The sequence below is a fragment of the Chelonoidis abingdonii genome, chromosome 7 (assembly GCF_003597395.2).
Source record: "Chelonoidis abingdonii isolate Lonesome George chromosome 7, CheloAbing_2.0, whole genome shotgun sequence".
Classification (NCBI taxonomy): Eukaryota; Metazoa; Chordata; order Testudines; family Testudinidae; genus Chelonoidis; species Chelonoidis abingdonii.
Genome location: NC_133775.1, coordinates 88,754,726 through 88,773,442, shown reverse-complemented (window position 1 = coordinate 88,773,442; position 18,717 = coordinate 88,754,726). Strand labels below are relative to the sequence as shown.

Here is an 18,717-nt window from a genome sequence, read left to right as displayed (position 1 = left end):
GTAATTGCTGGAGTGGTTTAATTGGCTATTTTTTGAATCAGACTGTTATTCCTAATTCTTATAAGCAGAGCCTGTAATTGACATCTTAATGCAGTGGGTTATATTTTCTGTATTTTCTTTCTTTTATATAAAGTTTCTTTTTAAAACCTGGTTGAGGTTTTTGGTTTTTCTCTGTTGAGGCTACAGGAAGAGGGGGTGGAAAATCTCTTTACGTTAGCTTTACTAGGTTTGAACGCATCGCCTTAGGGAGAGGTTGATTGGCCTCTTGTTTTGTATTCAAGGAGTTAAGTACTGCATCGCCCAGGCTCACCCAGGGAGGGAAGCTGGGATCAGATAACGAGGAGACAAGGGGGAGGAACTTGTTTTCCATTTGAGATAGGAGACCCAGGGGTTCTGGGTCTTGGGGGGTCCCCCAGGGACGATTTTGGGGGGCTTCAGTGTACCAGGCACTGATTCCTGGTTGGTGGCAGCGAGATCAGACCCAAGCTGGGTACAAGCTTGGGGGGAGTTTCATGTTAAGCCCCCAAATTTTGGATGCTAAGGTCCAGATTTGGGACAGAGGCTTTATCACAAGGGGCATTTTCCTTTCTGTTTTCTCTTCATCTTCACAATCCCTCTCTGCGGTCTCCACAGTTTACTGTTAGACGTTTCCTGCTTCCAGGGAATGTGATCTATGTCTCCCCTCTGTGGAGCACTAAGAGCTGTTAGGCACAAAGGTATTGTTAACAGGGGACATCTCACACTTCACCAGCATTTATGTCTGCTTCGTGGCCTGATTTGTTTGGTAGCCAGCCAGAAAAGTGGGAGTCCCACAAGCAGGAACAGGACACATTTGCTCTTATGACACTTTGATTTTGTGAGGCTCATTTTTTATCTTATGTGCTCAGCTGATCGTGTCAGTACCCATTGGTTAGAGACATAGGAACATGGCAGAAATTGCATACAGGATCAGACTAGTGGTTCAGCTAGTCCAGTGTTCCATCTCTGATGGTGACCTGTACTAGCAGCTTCAGAAGAAGGTGAAAGAAGCCACAGAGCAGACAATTTATTCAATAAATTGCCCTTTGGGGAAGTTTCTTCTTAACCTCAGATAGGTAATGATTGACTTATGCCCCAAAGCATGAGAGTTTATTTATAGCTCTCAAACTGTTATGGTCATGGTACGGAGTACATCAGCATCCCTTCAGAGTTAGGGAGACAGTGTTCTCTAGCGGTTAGGGTATAGGTCTGGGAGCTAGGAAATATGGCACAAAATTCATCCCTGATGTAGCCAGATATGAATCTCACTGAAGTTAAGGAGGAAGTCAGGAGGAAGAGCTCTGTGTCGCTCAAAAGCTTGTCTCTCTCACCAACAGAAGTTGATCCTGTAAAAGATATTACCTCCGTTGGGACCTGAACCTGGGATAGGGAGCTGGATTCTTCTCTTCCTCACACATCATCTGTAAAATTGTTATCCGTGTTCTGGCTGCAGAACCTTTATTATTGATAACGATGATGAAAAGCAGAAGGGACCCAACTTGACTTTCCAGTCCCAGGTGAAGTGTGCAGCAGTTGCATTTAGAAAAAAAATCACATTTTGACATGTATGTGGAGAAATATTACTGTGGAATCACTGAGAGGGAAGAAATATGAGAACCTATGATGTTATTTTTGCAGTCCTAATTTTTATTTTAATAGCCCTTTAATAACATGCACAAGCCAATGTAATGCTGTCAGCTGCAGTGCAGATAAAGGTTCAGAAAGCTAACAACTGGAATCACTTGGATGAATAGTTTCTCCAACATGGTTAATTGGAAATATTTCCTGATGATTTCCTTATCAGTTTACTACTCTTGACTCAACATGTTAATTGCTAGAGAGATTTTTGAGCTCTCTTTTTCTCTCTCCTATTTATTTATTTATTTTCATTTTTTACCCTCTCTGCAAAAACCACATTCTGTCTGGACTCAGCAATTGTTTGCTATAAAGCTGCTTCTGCTGAATGCTACAACCATCCAGCACCGAACTAGTAGGCATCTCTTCAGGGACAGGGGAAAAAAAGTATCTCATTCGGTGTCCCTGGTACTTAGTGACACAAAGGCTGTTGTAAATGGTGCCCAAAGTAGTACCATCTGTCTCACTAAGAAGTAAATGACTTTACTGGAAATGCCTGTTTGATCTCAAGGGTCAAACTGTTTATTTCCTTAGCACAGAAGCACACAGAGAATGGGGGAAAACCCAGCCTCAATAAGGTACAGTAAATATGGCACGAGGTTATGTATTCTGACTGGTTATCACAGACATACACGGTGCTCAGTCGGACTGTGGAACTTGTTGCCATGGAATGTTGTGAAGGCCAAAAGTACAACTGGGTTCAAAAAATAATTAAATAATTTCCTGGAGGTGAGGTCCTTCAGTGGCTATTAGCCAAGATGGTCAGGGATGCAACTGCCAGAAGATCGGACTGGACGACAGGGGATGGAACATTCCAAATTGCCAAATTGTTCTGTTAATCCCCTCTGAAGCATCTGCCACTGGCCACTGTCGGAAGTCAGGATAGTGGGCTAGATGGACCATTGGTCTGACCCTGTTCTTATGTAAGAAAGTATTTATTTTGTCCCTTTTTAAGGCTGACATTGACCCTCTTGTCTGTTTGCAGCATCGCTTATTCCCTCACTCCATGAGAATGACCTAAAGCTCACACCAGTCCTTAACAGTAACTCAAGACCTGCCCCTAGTAAATTAAGGCCCAAGACTACCTCCCATTAAAGTAAACAGGATTGATTCTCATTACGCTAAGGCCCCATTACATTGCCAGAGTGATGTTAAATGTAAATAAGAATCAGGCTGATTAGTATTCTTTCCATTAACTTTAATGGGAATTGGATCCAACCCTGGAAGAGGGATATATTAGACAAAATATATTTGCTATTGCAAGTGAAATCATTATGGAAACCATCTTTTAACATGCATGGCTTATGTTATTTGTGCAATTGAGGATGTAATATATGGAAATGGAATGTTTGCTCTCTAAGTCTGGCTTGGTGTGTCCTGTGCAGTCAAGTCAGGAACTCCCTCAGAACAGTGGTTACAGTATTCACTGTGTCCTGGCCATTGCTACTTCTTATTCTCACATTTTAGGATGATGCTATTGCACCCAAAGTGAACTGGCACAGACACAGGAGCCGACTTTCCAGTGTGCCGGGGGGTACTCGACCCCTAGCTCCGCCCCAGGCCTCGCCATTTCCTGCCCCCGCTCCACTGTCATCCCGCCTCTTCCTGCCCCGTTGCACTCCCTCCCCAGAGCATGCTGTGTCTTCGCTCCTCCCACCTCCCCAGCCTTCTGCATGCCACGAAATGCATTGGGCGGGAAGTGTGGGGAGGGAGGAGGAGACGCTGATCCACAGGGCTGCCGGTGGGCGGGAGGTGGTGGTAGGGGGTTGAGGGGAGCTGATGGGGGCTGCTGGTGGGTGTTCAGCACTCTCCATATTTTTCCCGAGCCCCAGAGTACCCACAGAGTCAGTGCCTATGGTCACAGGTGTCCTTCGCTTGCCTCCATTCAGAGATTAGGCCAATTTCAGCATCAAACCTTACACAAAGTAATTCTCTTCGCTGGCAGCCAGACATGGTTTATTCCTATTTTTAATGGCTTTTTTATTCTAAGGTAACTACTTTAATGCAGTGTTCTTATCCCATGGGTTCCCAGATACTGTTGCTGCATCACATAGCACTGATTCTGAGCTTTTGCAAAATAACTCTTCCAAACCATAATTGCCCATTCAATATTAAAATACATACAGCATTCCTATAGTTAAGTTATGTGTAAATATTTAACACATCTACCCTACAGGGAATATAGTTGCATAGCTCTGGTGCTGTAGCTATATTGGTATAAGCCTGTAGTGTAGACACAGCCTACAGCAACATTTCTTCCATCACTGTAGGCACATCACATCCCCAAGCATCAGTAGCGCTCAGGTGTGTGGATTTGAAGAGCGCATCAGGCATTACACTTTTGAGACAGAATCTCTTTCACTGCCCACTTGTGACTCAACATTTGTGTGTGTGCCTCACTGATCCACAATCACAAAACGGCACGTTGCCATCTCATAATTAGCACTGCACATGTGGACCTACTGTCCCCCTCAGGAGCTAAGTTTAGCTGTTGCACTACAGCTGTCTGTAATCTTATGACTGAAACTTTATGTCCTGCAGTACCTTTCCATGTGATTTTAATGGTCATTTTCCATCAGAAGTCGTCTGTTCAATTGGATGTCGGATCCAAAGCCCGTTGGAGTCACCAGGAGCCTTTCCTATGACTTCAGTGAGCTTTAGATCAGGTGCTTTGAGGGGTATGCTCTTTCCCTACCTGTTCCTAGAAGGGTGCAAACACGGTCAGAACAATTCACTTAAAAAACCGCCAAATATTCAGGGATAGGGTTTTGTTTTTTCACTTAGCTCTACCTCGATTCTGTTCCTGAGTGTGCCATTGACAGTCTCTGACCCTGAACCACTCACGTCTCTGCTCTGCACCTCACTTTCTCAATTTGTAAAAATCAGACGATACTTATAATTACCCACCTTTGTAAAATGCTTTGAGAAATTTGGGTTAAAGACATGACATAAATGCAAATTGGTATTACGCTACACCCATAATTAACTTCACTGATGATGACCCAATATTCTGAGTGAAGAAACATATCCTTGGTCTCAGTTAATGAGGATTAATCTATAGAGCTGGGCTGAGGATGGAAGTGAAGGCTTTCAAGATTTTGAAATGTGGCTTCATGCCAAATTGGAATAAACACAGAAAATTTCAAAATTATTTGTAAAGAAACATTCTTAAATAAATAAAAACAAAAGTGCTTTTGGTTGATCAAAATGTTTCAAAATATAACACAAAATACAAAAATTAAAATTAAAATTCATTTCAAAACAAAAAACCAAAATGTTTCATTCTAAGAACATCAACCTGGGATGTTTGTACATTTTCAGAACTTTTTTTCCTGGACAATTGACCCGATTTCATGAAGTATATTGATTTTGATGGAGCCACATGTTCTGTCAGAATATGATTCTGTCAAAGTGTCTCAATCAGTTCTAGTGAAATATACCTGTCAAACCACCACTAATCCACCCTAGAAATATGCCCTGATACGAGGAGACGCTTTCTGCAAATGGTGGGTCATGTCTTTCCTACTTGCTAAGGGCTTGTTGTAATCCTGGAGACTGTGGTTCCTTGAAATTCACTAGAAGACATCTCAAGTCATTTTGAGATGCAGCTCCTCCTGTCAGTGAGTAGAAAAGTTACTCCCACAGTAGCATCCTGTCAGGCAGCACAGCAGTCTGAACATTTCCTTTGCCACCTAGGAGTCAACTCTCTCTCCCCCTTCCCCCATGGGCAAGATACTCCATAATTGTCTTCTGCATGGATTCTTGCATCTTCCTCTGAAACAGCTTAGACTTGCCACTGTCAGTGACAAGATGCTGAACTAGCTTGGCCACTGCTCTGATCTGTTATGGCAATTCCCCTGATGGTCCTCTATTCCCTTTTCAGGCTAATAAAGAAGTTTGTCTAGTTAAATCAGGCTGTGGAACAGTCTTCTCAGAGCTATCAGATCTGCTGGATCCGTAGGGACTTTAAAAAGCAAATTGAAAATGTTCTCATCTGCAAATGCTTCCAGTTTGTGAAGTGGATGGCTGATGTACTAAAGGAGATTTTAGTGCAGTTTTGTGAGCAGAGCTATCAAACACTTCACATAAAAAGTCACTTTGCAAATGTGCTTGCTTAATCTCTCCTAATATGGTCAAGGAAGAAATTGTGTTGTGTCGCCTGAGTATTCAAGCAGCAGAGAATCCTGTGGCACCTTATAGACTAACAGACGTTTTGGAGCATGAACTTTCGTGGGTGAATACCCGCTTCATCAGATACATGCATCTGACGAAGTGGGTATTCACCCAGGAAAGCTCATGCTCCAAAACATCTGTTAGTCTATAAGGTACCACAGGATTCTCTGCTGTTTTTACAGATCCAGACTAACACGGCTACCCCTCTGATACTTGAGTATTCAATTTACTCCTTATCTGTTCTCTTGGTGAAAGGCGCAGCTTGGGGACTTTCCTTGGTATTGTGGTTATATTGCCCTGTATCAGTCCACATCCCAATATCCATATACTGACACCACTTGGCTTTGATTCCTCCCACCCCATCAAATACAATCCAGGCAAACTGCAGAGACCTCTGTAGCAAAGCAGCCTGGATAGACCACTTGACTAGGGGTCAGGAGATCTGGTGTCTGTTCCTGGCTCTGCCAGTGACGTTGGTCAAGTCACTGTGTCTCAGTGTCTCCATCTGAAAAGCAGGGATAATAATCCTGGTGCAGCTTTGGAAAATGTTTTGAGGTTCATAGAACCATAGACATGTAGGACTGGAAGGGATCTCGAGAGGTCACCTAGTCCATTCCCCTGCTCTCAAGGCAGGACAATGTAATGACTAGACCATTCCTAACAAGTGTTTGTCTAACCTGTTTTTAAAAACCTCCAGTGAAGGAGATTCCACAACTTCCCTAGGCAATTTGTTGATCAAAGACCAGCAAGACCATGGATCAAAGATATCATACAAGAGCTTTTATTAAGGGCAAGTATTGCCCAAGCAAACCCTGTTGAATCAGGCCCAACATAAACCTGCAGCGTAGTGGCATGGCTGGTGCACTGCTTTGTTTATGGGCACATACTAAGTTCAGAAATGGACTTAGAGTTCAAGGCCTGGATGGTGCCTTAGGGATATTTTTAGGCAGATAGTAGGTAAGTTCTCTTGAAGCTGATGGGTAACTCCAAGTGACAAGTCGATTGTACAGAGGGCTGGGAGTCAGTCTTCTACTCACTCAGCTAAGTGGCCTTGGGCATGGCAAGGCACCCTTTCCTGCTTCAGTTTCCCCATGTGTACAAGGGAAATAGTGATACTGTTTTGTAAAGTGCTTTGAAATCTATGAAAGAAAAGTGCTATATCCTGTTGTTATTATGAATGCTAAATGCACATAGGGGTATGAAAGAACTTAAATTTCTCAGAGAACCTCTCTGATGGGCAGAGAATGGAAAATAATCAGTTTTCCAGGGCAGACTTTTGGTCTGCCCTCATGACTGTATGTTTAAGTGCTGCAGGGAAAGAGTCTAGTGAAAGAAAGGAAGACAGGAAGAGGGCTAAGAAAGAGGAAACCCCAAGGGAGTCGCATAAATATGGTCACTTTTTATAGAAGACATTTTCGTAAATATGAAATGCTTTGTTTATTTGTATATACTGGTTTTGCTATCCCATCCCCTTCAACCCCCCAAAACCAAGTCCATTGTCCTGAAGTTTTAAAAAAAGCCCATCTCAATAATGGCTGCATTGAAGGCAGATGAACTAGCTCTTCATCATCATTAAGAGGAGAAAGATGGCTCAGTGTCTAAAGCACAAGAGTAGGAGTCAGGAGATCAGTGCTAAATTAGAGGCTCTGCCACTATCTTGCTCTCTGACTTTGGATAAGTCATTGCATTGCTCTGTGCCTCAGTTTCCTCACCTGTAAAAGAGTGATATTGATTTCCCTCAAAGGAAAATGTTGAAGCTTCATTCATTCGTGCTTTTAAAGTGCTTTGAGACCCTTGGATGAAAAGCAGCTATAAAAAGCAAGACACTGTTTCTGTTTTTAAAAAGGAGAGGAAAAAGGTTGCATAAACTGTATTTTTGTTTTGTCTTTAAAAGCCCTGGAGTGATCTCCATTATTGATGAGCAGTGTCTCTCCTTCCCCTTGTAGGTACTATGCTATCTGCTGCCAGCCTCTGGTTTACAGGAATAAGATGACACCACTGCGCATTGCTCTAATGCTCGGAGGGTGCTGGACTATCCCGACATTTATTTCTTTTCTCCCTATAATGCAAGGCTGGAATAGCATTGGTATATTAGACTTGGTGAGTAATAACTATGATTTCGATTGCTTGATGTGAAATGCCTTCAGTGATTGCAGCAAAAGTGTCCTCCTCCCTTCCCCCTTTTAAATATCACTGTCCACAGAGACTTGACGGAGAGAGGTGTTGAATTACAAAACTCAGTGATATTTCTGTAGAGGTGCTGCTGAATGCCTAGAGGGTGCCTGCCATGGAGATGAGGCCTTTGCTTTAGATCCAGTGGGAGATCTGCCTGAGTAAGAATGGCAGGATTTCCCTGAAATCTAGGGAAGGAGACATTTGTATTTAGAAATCGTGGGCCTGATCCTAAGAGGTGCTGAGCTGCGTCTTCACCGCTGATTTCCATGGGATGTGAAGGTGCGCTAGGCCTTTCAGGATTAGACCCCTAAGGAGCATGTCACAGAGACAGTGACAGCGACAGCTCTCGGTCAGAAGTTTAGACGAGAGTTAACTCACCAGTGCTGCACATGTGCTTAGCCCAATAGTGGGGTCTATCTCCTGTGCAGGCCAAACATGCCTGGACAGCTGGGAATTGAACTGAGATCCTTGGATGGCTTGAAGGCACAAGCTCTGGCAAGTGAGCCACCAAGAAGGGTGCTGCTTCTCTTGCCTTTTTTCACTCATTCCACCAACACTCCATTTTCAGTGTCGCACTGATGGGGTAGAGGGAAACCTTCCCCACCAGGTGGGTCATCTAGTTGGTAGTCGGTTTTTATACCACTCCCTTTGGCTTTATTTTCAGAACCTCTGTTGTGGGGCATGGGGCATAAAAGCCATAAGTCACTCTCTATCCTACCAGCACGTAGATAATGGAATTAATGATAACAAAAAACAATAGAGTAAAAATGAGTCACTTAAAGAGGGTCTGGGATTAGTGCCTTGTATGTGAATCTCAGAGCAGTCAAAATTGGAAACCCTGAAAGAAGATTTTAATACTTGTGGGCTCCCTTTGGATACCCAAGGGCAATCTGTCAGGTGAATTGACTGGGTGATAAGCGCAAAGATTCCTCCAGCTGGGCTTGGGGATCATTTAAGGATGATTAAAGGAATCATTTCTTCTCCTATTGATTTTTTCCATCGACGTCTCTGCTTGTGTCCTTTCAGAAAAGTCTTCGCTTTTATTTCTCTGCCATCGACCCTTTACATACCAGAGCACAGTCCCCACCACTCCTCGTTATTGTCTTTAAATTGATCCTCCATGCAGTTTATTGGGTGCACTCTGGGCAGTACACCTGGCAGGGGGGAAGAGGTTAACAGTTTCCAAGAGGCTCAGACATGACTGTATGACAACACATCATAGCTCCCTTGTCGCCATCTTTAAACAAATGTGACACTGACCACAGCTTTAAAGAACAAGAAGGGGTTATTCACACACTGTCTTGTCAAAATCAGTGCAGGAGAGAAAATGAGAGGCAGAGGTACTTTTCACACAGACACCTAGTGACAGGCATTACGTGATCAAGGGAGTTGATGCTGCTACTGTTCTGTAGCAGGAATGTTCTCCCAGAGGATTTCCTTTCCCCGCAAACTCACATACTTCACTTTCCTCCATTCTCTCATGGGTTTTCTTTCACCAGTGGGTGCCTATGTTGTAGCTCCTGGGCCACATGCAGCCCTCTGAATTATATGATACAGCCTGCAGCTCTCCTCCTCTTTAATGTGGTAGACCAGCACAAGATGACTTACAGTCTGTTTGGCTCAAGATGGAACACTGCACATGGACAGGAACTCTCTATGGGACACACTTCCATAGTAGAAAGAAGAGACTGGCTGCAATCTGCTCTGTTTTATAGAGAGCGTGCGTTTCATTCAGGTTCCTTTCTTGTTCCCAGCATGAAGCTTGGCTGGGCAGTTTGGACATCTTAACTTTAAAACTAGATAGAGGTGCATAATGTGTAAATAGCAGAGAGTAAATGGGTTACCTTCCTTTATCTCCCCCCACCCCCCACTTCCTGTCTGGGTTTGTTCTTTTCCATCTACATTCCTTGGTCTCTATTTTAGGGAGGGAGTAAATTTTCGATAGCCATGTTGAGATTATCTCTGAAGTGTTTGAAGTTGTGACACTAACTACAGAGTAGTAGGGCTTAAGAACCACAATGCAGCAAATTCTATGAGGATGACCACACAGGGTATGTCTACACTACACACTAATCCTGGACTATGACTCAGTTTTGAGCCTAACCCCCTTTTCGTCCACACATAAATTAGTCTGACTCGGGTCAGCAACCTCAGAATGCGCGTGCTAGGACCTTGCTGGGGGGAGTGGGGGGGGGGGGGGTCAGGTCAGAGATGCCAATCCCTGCTCCACAGAAAAGGTCTGTGCAGTGCAGAGTGGACACATCAGCAAGGCTGGAAGACCCAGGTCCAGCCATTGTAAACCCAGTTTTTACAACACAGTGTGGATGCTCAAGTGCAGGCTTGGAAACACCTCACAAATCCAGGCCCCACGGACCCAGGCTTTGTAGACATACCCAGAGAGAAAATAAGAGAGAGAGAGCAAATGGATGAGACATACACAAAAGACAGTGGAGAGATGAGAGAGAGAAGGAAGAGATAGACAGAAGCAGAAGCTGGTGGAGGAGCTGGCACAGTGACCAAAGCACTCAGTGATTCTTGTCATCGGAGAAGCTGTGATAAGCCTCTTTTGTTCTTTGTCTCTGTTTCTTCTTTCAGATACAACAAAGACAGTTCAACAAGGCTTCCAACTCAACCTACTGCGTATTCCTGGTCAACAAACCCTACGCCATCACTTGCTCAGTGGTGGCTTTCTACATTCCATTCCTCTTGATGGTGCTGGCCTACTACCGGATCTACATCACCGCCAGGGAGCACGCCCGCCAGATCCGGATCCTCCAGCGTGCAGGGGCGCCCACAGAGGGGAGACACCACCCCTATCAGCATAGCACTCACCGTATGAAGACTGAGACCAAAGCTGCCAAGACCCTGTGTATCATCATGGGGTGCTTCTGTCTGTGCTGGGCCCCTTTCTTTATCACTAATGTCGTGGACCCGTTCATAAATTATACTGTACCTGAGCAGCTGTGGACAGCTTTCCTGTGGTTGGGCTACATCAATTCAGGGTTGAACCCCTTCCTGTATGCCTTCCTGAACAAGTCTTTCAGACGTGCCTTCCTCATCATTCTGTGCTGTGGGGACGAACGCTACCGAAGGCCTTCCATCTTGGGGCAAACTGTCCCCTGTTCCACCACCACTATCAATGGATCAACGCATGTGCTAAGGTGAGTGCTCCTCAGAAGCGGCAGAGTACTTCGAAAGCAAAGAGTACTTTTGAAAGCAGTTCATTGTTGTCAGTGGGCTTTTACTGAAGGGCAGATTTCTTCTTCTCTTAGGGCATAGGAAGGGTTAAATCTCCAAAGGAGGTGCAATAAGAGCACCTGAAAAATCTGGATTTGTGCCTGTGCCCTGGTATTTGTGGGCACAGAGCAGGTAATGGCATGCCTGCCACTGTGTTCAATTCCTTGATTTCTGTGTGCACAGAAGAGATTATGCAGGTGCAACAGGCATGTGAACATTTTTGAAAGGGCATCTCAGTTTAAATGTTTCACCCCAATCGGTCAAAATTAACACCACTGAGATGCTGTCATTCCTCTCTCTGGTTAGCAAAGAGCCACTATCCTATATTCTATCATTCCTTTCTCTAAAATCTCAGACATTTCATTTTCTAAACCAATGCCAGGGGCCTTAATTCTATGGCATGTCATTGTAATGGTTTACCCTGTGTTTTTTGTCATGTTCACAGGCAGCGAATGGCCTCCAGCTAATGTATTTTAATAATGTCTCCATTTTAGTCAGTGGATCTAAGCCTATGGATCCTGTGAACATCTGTCTGCACTTAGAGCTTGGAGCAGATAAGGTGTCATGCCCTGCTGGGCACTTGAGATTGGGAGCAGGATAAGGTAGGCTGGTGAAGATCAGGCACCTGATGATTCTCTGAAGGAAGTGAAAGTGCTGTGTGAAAAACACCCCTTTTTGACTCCCTGTCAGAGGGTTGGGGAAGTGGGTGGTGGAATTATATGGGGGAACGAGAAAATCAATGCTCCCTGGAATGTCAGGGTGAGCTCCTCTTATTCTCTGATGAATGGGGATGTAAGCAGCACCTCCACAACATAGTGATGTGTTGATTGGGGCGTATAGTAAATGAACAGCTCTCAGCTCTAATTCCCAGAGTGTAATGCCCAGGTGACTATTATCTACAGCCAGGAGGCTCAGTTCTGAAGCTGAACTCCCCCAAACTGGGTTCCATCAGGGTATTTGTCTCAGACATATTTTTATTGTAAACATCCATGTCCTCTTGGAATGGGCTTCTGAGGTATAATGGATGGGAGAGGGGAATGACTCAGCACAGTAACTCATGCACTCAAGAAGGCCCTTTTTTCAGGTTTTCAGGCCACTGACAAGGGTTTTTAAAAATACCTTCTGCTGATTAAAATTGGGTTTCCGAGGTTAAGCTCCTTGTGCCCTCATTCTGTAACTGAGCCTTGGCTCTGTGCCACTCTGCTGTGTGAGCTGTTATTTATATCATAGCAGTGCTCTCAGGGATGAGCCAAAGGCTGAAGGAGGATTTACAGAGCAGCCAGGCTGTCTCTGGCATTGCTCATTTTGAAGAACCTCTCCAGTCCACCATAAGCAAGTCGGACATTTTTCTGGGGCTCTATAGCAGTGGATGTTGTAAACACGTCATTGGGAGGGAAAAGACTGTGGTCTTACAGTAGTGCTGGATGGTGTTTCACTGTTGTGAGGCTCAGTGTTTTATGAGACCTGTCACTCCTGGGACTAGCCAGTGGCTCTGCCATTTAGAAGGTGCAGGATTCTGAGGATGGCACAGTGGTCTGAAGAGGAAGGGAGAGAGACCTGCATCTAGTTTTAGTCAGTGGGTACAGAGATCTGACACTTGACTACCAAGCATAGAAGCCAGAGGGTCTTCAGTGCATGATGACTTGAGTTTGGGGGAAAGGGAGCTGTAAAGGAAGCTCATCATGATTGGAGGGGATGCGTTGCCTGTGATTTTCCTATCTCCAGCACTGAGCACCCCAGTCAATCATCGCAATGGTCTCTTACCATCAAACTCTTCTTGGACCCAGCTGTGTCCTGCAGCAAGAGAACATGGTGAAAATCAATCCCTGCAGAGCTAGAAATGTACACAAGATCATCACAAGGGAAAACACTACAGCTGGAGAAGGATAATGGGTTATAACAAAGGGGATTCCGTATCTTAGCTGAGATCACAGAAGGGTTATTTCTGTTTGCAACCTTCTCTATCTGCATCCTGCCTTTCCCTGTGTTCGCCCTCTTGTAAGTCCCCCAGTATGTGAATGAATGGCAAATATTGGAACCACTTGCACAGGTTTGCACACTAGTCCTTCAGAGGCCAATTACCTCTTGGTTTCCTCAGCTTTCTACACTGAGGAGGGAGGCACCAGTCATCTCCCACAGGGTGGGAGTGGGCAATGGCATACATTTATGCTGATAGAGGTTTGGGGTTTAAGAACAGAAATCTGCCCACTTATGATCTGTGGGCACCTATTCTTTCCTGAAAGCTTAGTTAAATTCCGTCAACACTTTTGTTTTAAACACAAAGCACATTGTTATCAGCAAGGAAGGAGGATAAATTCAGTGAGCTACATTCTGCTAAGCCTTAACTTACACCTCTCTTCACCAGCCTGGTAACCCTGGGCTCTTCACACAGCAGGTGAATATTGATGCCCTACCAGGGAATTTTCTGCTGGATTGGGGCTGTTCTAGGTTATGTCCCAGGCTTCATAGGACCCCCATTGGAGAAGATGTGCAGGGTACGTGCTAAATCAACACATTGCGAGAATAGAGAGCCAAAGATCCTTGTGTGGCTAACATCTCCTATTTATGGAGCTCTGACAACTTCTACGGGTCCCTCAGCAGAGGGGAATGTCAGCTGTTTTCTCCATTCTACCAGAGTCAGTGATGGCAGAAGTTAGAGTAGACCCTTTGCTGAGTCCTTCCAAAAATTCAGGGAATTTCAGCGTTTGGTTAAAGGGATTTCATTTATTCAACCCAGTAGGAAAGCAGATGTGAATGACAATGTTCATGGGAATGGGTGTCTCATACACATCAGATTCCTCAACCCTCACTTGGCTCAGAATTTTCATTGGGTCACATTGTTCCTTCCCCATCCAAACCATTTTACTCTCGCTGAGTACTGTGCATCTAATGAATTTCTAAGGAGGACTGGAAGTTCCAGATGCAAGGGGTGCAATTGTCTGTGTTTAAAATGAGACACAGACATTGTTCTGGGATGCAACTGACTTTTAAGAATGTTTTCTCATCAAAGAATGCAGTGTTTTATTTTTCTGAAAACATTAAGTGTCAAAATGTTCTGACAGAGCCATTTTAGGATTTTTCACATTTATGTTAGGAATGAAAAAAAAAACAACCACTCTGAGGATCAGAGTGTGCTAAAAACACTGTAACGTTTCCCTCACCAAATACAAACTGACACAATTGGAGACAGATTTTATTGCCTTTTGTGTGTGTGTTCTCATGAAAGATAATAGCATCGTAGTCCTAGAAGACTGAATTTCTCCAGGGCCTAGGCATAACCCAGGCAGAGACAGTGCATGCCACTCTGACCATGTGCCTTAATCACAAATCAGCACTTGGAGTGCCAGCAGACATCAGTTTCCATAGCGCTCATTCAGTTCTTCATCTCTCTGCCAATCAGTGCCAAGGTCCTCTGTCCACTGGGACTTTGAATGAGACCACTAAGTCCCCCCCCCCACCCCCAAACATACTACTGAATAGCTATTAGATGGAAACAAGTTGCAATCACAACTAGAACTGTCTCTAAGGTGCCAGAAGTACTCCTCATTCGTTTTGCTGATACAGACTAACATGGCTGCTACTCTGAAACTAGAACTGTGTGTGCAGAGGGAGTACAATTCTGTACAGATATTCATTCAGCTTTGAAGGTGCATTTTTATTTGATCATATTACAACCCTTTGGGATTTGCTTTTTGCGAACATATGAGCACTTGAGCTCTACTAGAACAAATACTCCTCCAAAGTGCATTTTTATTTTAATGTCTCAATTTTCACCTACATTAATTTTGAACTATACATACAGTTGCAAAATTCAAACAGTGTCCGTGCAAACTGTGAATTATAAAGTCTGCAGTCATCTCTACAATGTGGAATTCACATTGTATTAGTGCTTTACAATTTATGTCATTTACCTGAGTTAGCTACTCAAGTTACAGCATCAATTATATATTTAATTGTAATATTTGCAATTCACAATTCTAGCAAACTGCAGATTCAGAAATTATTTGTTGAAAGAATTAGGATCAGTGGTATTTCCACATAGAACAAGTTCCAGAATTTTGCAGAATGTGGCTGTGATGAAGATGTAACTGAGCAATGATCAGAGCTGACAATCCCTAAAAGTGTTCGAGGGGTCACTTTTATGTTAGGAGAGCTGATGAAAATGAGCTGATAAGTGTATCTCTGTTGGGAAAGTCTAATCAACTGCACAGGACCGAACATACTATGGGGACAATGTTTCTGAAAAATTGTTGTTAGAGAGCTGGATGACTGTGTTGTCACTAAACTGCAATTTGTTTGAAGTTCATTCTCAATCATTAAGGCTTGTGGTGAAAGCTTCTTTTTTTAAAATGTGACTCTGAAAGTGCTTTGTGAGTCAGAGAGGTAATTTTTCATGATTGCAGTGATTTTAGGTTTAGTCATAGAGTTTAAGGCTTGAAGGGACCACCAGATCATGTAGTCCAATGGTTCTCAACCAGGGGTACATAGAGGTCTTCAGGGGGTACATCAGCTCATCTAGATATTTGCCTAATTTTACAACAGGCTACATAAAAAGCACTAGCAAAGTCAGTACAAACTAAAATTTCAGACAATGACTTGTTTATACTGCTCTATAGACTGTACACTGAAATGTAAGTACAATATTTACATTCTAATTGATTTTATAATTATATGGTAAAAATGAGACAGTAAACCATTGTTCAGTAACAGTGTGCTGTGACACATTTTTGTATTTTTATGTCTGATTTTTGTAAGCAAATCATTTTAAGTGAGGTGAAACTTGGGGTACATAAGACAAATCAGACTCCTGAAAGGGGGACAGTAGTCTGGAAAGGTTGATAGTCACTGATCTAGTCTGACCTCCTGTATGTCACAGGCCAGCAACACCGCCCAGCAGTGGCGGTGCTAGATCATTGGGGGCCCTAGGCAAGAATATTCCCCCCCCGCCAATACCACAATACTAAAATAGGCAAGTTCTTATCATAAAAAGCAAATAGGGCGCCCCCTGGAGCTTCTCAGGGTCCTAAACAATGACTTAGTCTGCTTATGGCTAGCACCGGCTCTGCCACCCAGCACCCACACACTAAACCCAACAAATGAAATAAGACCAAAGTGCTACAGCCCACAGGGGATGAGACTGCTACGTGGCACAGGCAGAGAACAGGAGGGACCAAGGTGCACCCATGTCTGTTTCCTCTCATTAAAGTCATCTTTTCTCATTCTCATGTTCTGGATGGTGTAACAAGGTCCTCTGCCTGCCCCTCTTCCTGGGCCCCACTGGCTGCCCCAATAAAGCTCAGAAAGGCTTCTAGTTCTGCAGCACCCATTGCTTTATTTACACATGTTCTCCAACCACCAGTGATACAGTATATACAGAGCTTGCAGGCCTTACAATCTCCTCTCCTACACAGAGTCTCAGCCTGGAGACTAACCTTCCCCTGGCCATTCCCCCTTCTTCTGGCTGCCAGCCAGCCTTTATAGTCCATGAACTCTCAGGCCCTCAGGTGCAGCCAGTTCTAAAAGCCAGGCACCAGACTTCTTCCCAGCCCCAATCTATTTCTCCTGATTGGGGCTGGCTGAGCAGGGGGTAATTAGGTGCTTTTGCACCAGCACCCTGCTACAGATGGGTTATCCAGACTCCTCCGTTGCTTCTTCAGAGATAGCTGCCATAATCCATAGGAAACTTGGTTGAGATTTTCAAAGCTATCTGGAAATTTTGCTATGTGACTCCCATTGAAATCAACCCTTTAGCTGCCTTTGAAACCCTCACCTCTCAACCTTGGAGGGCTTTAGATTCCTTGGTACTCCTGCATCCTGCTCTGAATTCCAGTGGGGGCTCTGCTATCTTCTGTGTTGTGGAAAGGGAGAGAGAGAGCGGAAAATGGGCAAAAGGAGAACTGCCGCACCCCTCGCATACATTCAGTGGATGTGAAGGTCCTAAAGTCACCTCTGATGCTGTGAGTGTTCAGGAGGACTTGTGGGAATAGTTTTCATACATGATCTTTTAATGCTTTATGTATCCACTTTACAGCTACCTCTGTCAGAAGGTCTCACGGCAGGTTGGTGAAGGTATGAATTCTCAGACCCACACTGTGAGGTTAGCATTCTCATGACAGGCAGGAAACAGACACAGGCTGGAGGATACATTTGTCCAAGGTCACCATGTGAGTTAATGGGGGAACTAGGGACAGAATCTAGATCTCCTGTTTCTCAGTTCTGTGCTTTAGCTGCATCATCCTTCTCTGTCTTGGGCACTGTTTGGACATAGAGCGTATAGAAAGGTTTGTACTCTGGTGAGCTCAGATGGGATAAAGTGATAAATCCATCTGTTTTCTTGCAGAAAAGCAGACCAAATAATATGTCTGTTCTCTTTCCATCGGGGAGAAGTCTCCTCACCTGCTGCTGATCTTATTTCTCTAAGCCATCCAAAGTCATGTTTTTCCTCTAACAAGAGCAATGGGAGAAGGAGAAAATACAGGCTCTGAAAATGATGAATCATTGGTCCTTATATATACAAAATAAATAACCCACCTACCCCTTGCTCCACTCTCAGAACAGCAAGGCTGTATAAAACTTTGAATTCCATGCAGAAGTTAATGCCTAGCGCTGTGCTGTAGCCTTATCAGTTGCCACCCCGCCCCCCAAGAGGCCACAGGTAATTGCTTCTGTAAAGCTGAAGCCATCTTGATCCAGTGCTTTCTTTCTGCTGTTTGGACAGTTGATCTGTTGTCACCAGTTTCTCAGGTGTCCAGGTTTTTAAAGTTTAGCAATTATATGGCTTAGAACTCAGTAGGTGTAAAAATAATTCCAGCCTGGTTGCTGGGAGGAAAAGGTTGCAATTTCCATAAAAGAAAGGGAGAACTGTTGTATGAAATGGTATTTCCATCCCTCTGAAAGGTCTGTTTGGAATGTGTTGGGAAGACAGTCACTGTCGCGTGATATAGAAGCTTGCATGCAAAGGGTATTAACCAGGTATCTGTATCCAGGCAGATACATTCCTTTGGATGTCTCCTTCTCCCAGCAGTCACCCATGTTTGTGCTGGATGAACACAGTGGGTCTGTTCTTCTCTTGATACAGGTGTATCGCTCAGACTTCCCAGGTGACCCTGGGCAAGTCCCTTCAGTCTAGTCCACACTTACAATTTAGGTTGACATAGCTATAGTGCTTAGGGGTGTGAATAATCCACACCCCTGAGTACCGGAGCTCTGCTGACCTAAAAGACAGTTTCGATGCAGCTAGGCTGATGGAAGAATGCTTCCGTTGATCTAGCTACTGTCACTCGGGGAAGTGAAGCTCTTACAACAATGGAAAACCCACTTCCGTCACTGTAGTCTGTATCTGTAATGCCTGTAGTGTAGACATGGCCTTAGTCTCTCTGTCTCAATTCCCCATCTGTAAAATTGGGATAATAGCACTTTTTTTCTCCTGTCCTTTTGTCTGCCTTGGCAGTGGTGGATGGGAGACTGTGCAACAGGCTA

The 18,717-nt window shown here is 44.2% G+C and overlaps 1 protein-coding gene across 4 annotated transcripts in view; it reads left to right on the top strand.

Annotated features, from left to right (window-relative positions):
• Positions 1-18,717, top strand: part of HTR4 (5-hydroxytryptamine receptor 4) — a 241,880-nt gene that overhangs the window by 131,386 nt on the left and 91,777 nt on the right. For all 4 annotated transcript variants that reach the window (XR_012656299.1, XM_032794387.2, XM_032794386.2 and 1 more), the window contains exons 5-6: positions 7,773-7,926; positions 10,597-11,162. Coding sequence is in view for 3 of the 4 variants with exons in the window: in XM_032794387.2 (XP_032650278.1) it covers positions 7,773-7,926; positions 10,597-11,162 (720 nt within the window). In the remaining variant the exon portion in view is untranslated. The remainder of the gene's footprint in view (positions 1-7,772; positions 7,927-10,596; positions 11,163-18,717) is intronic.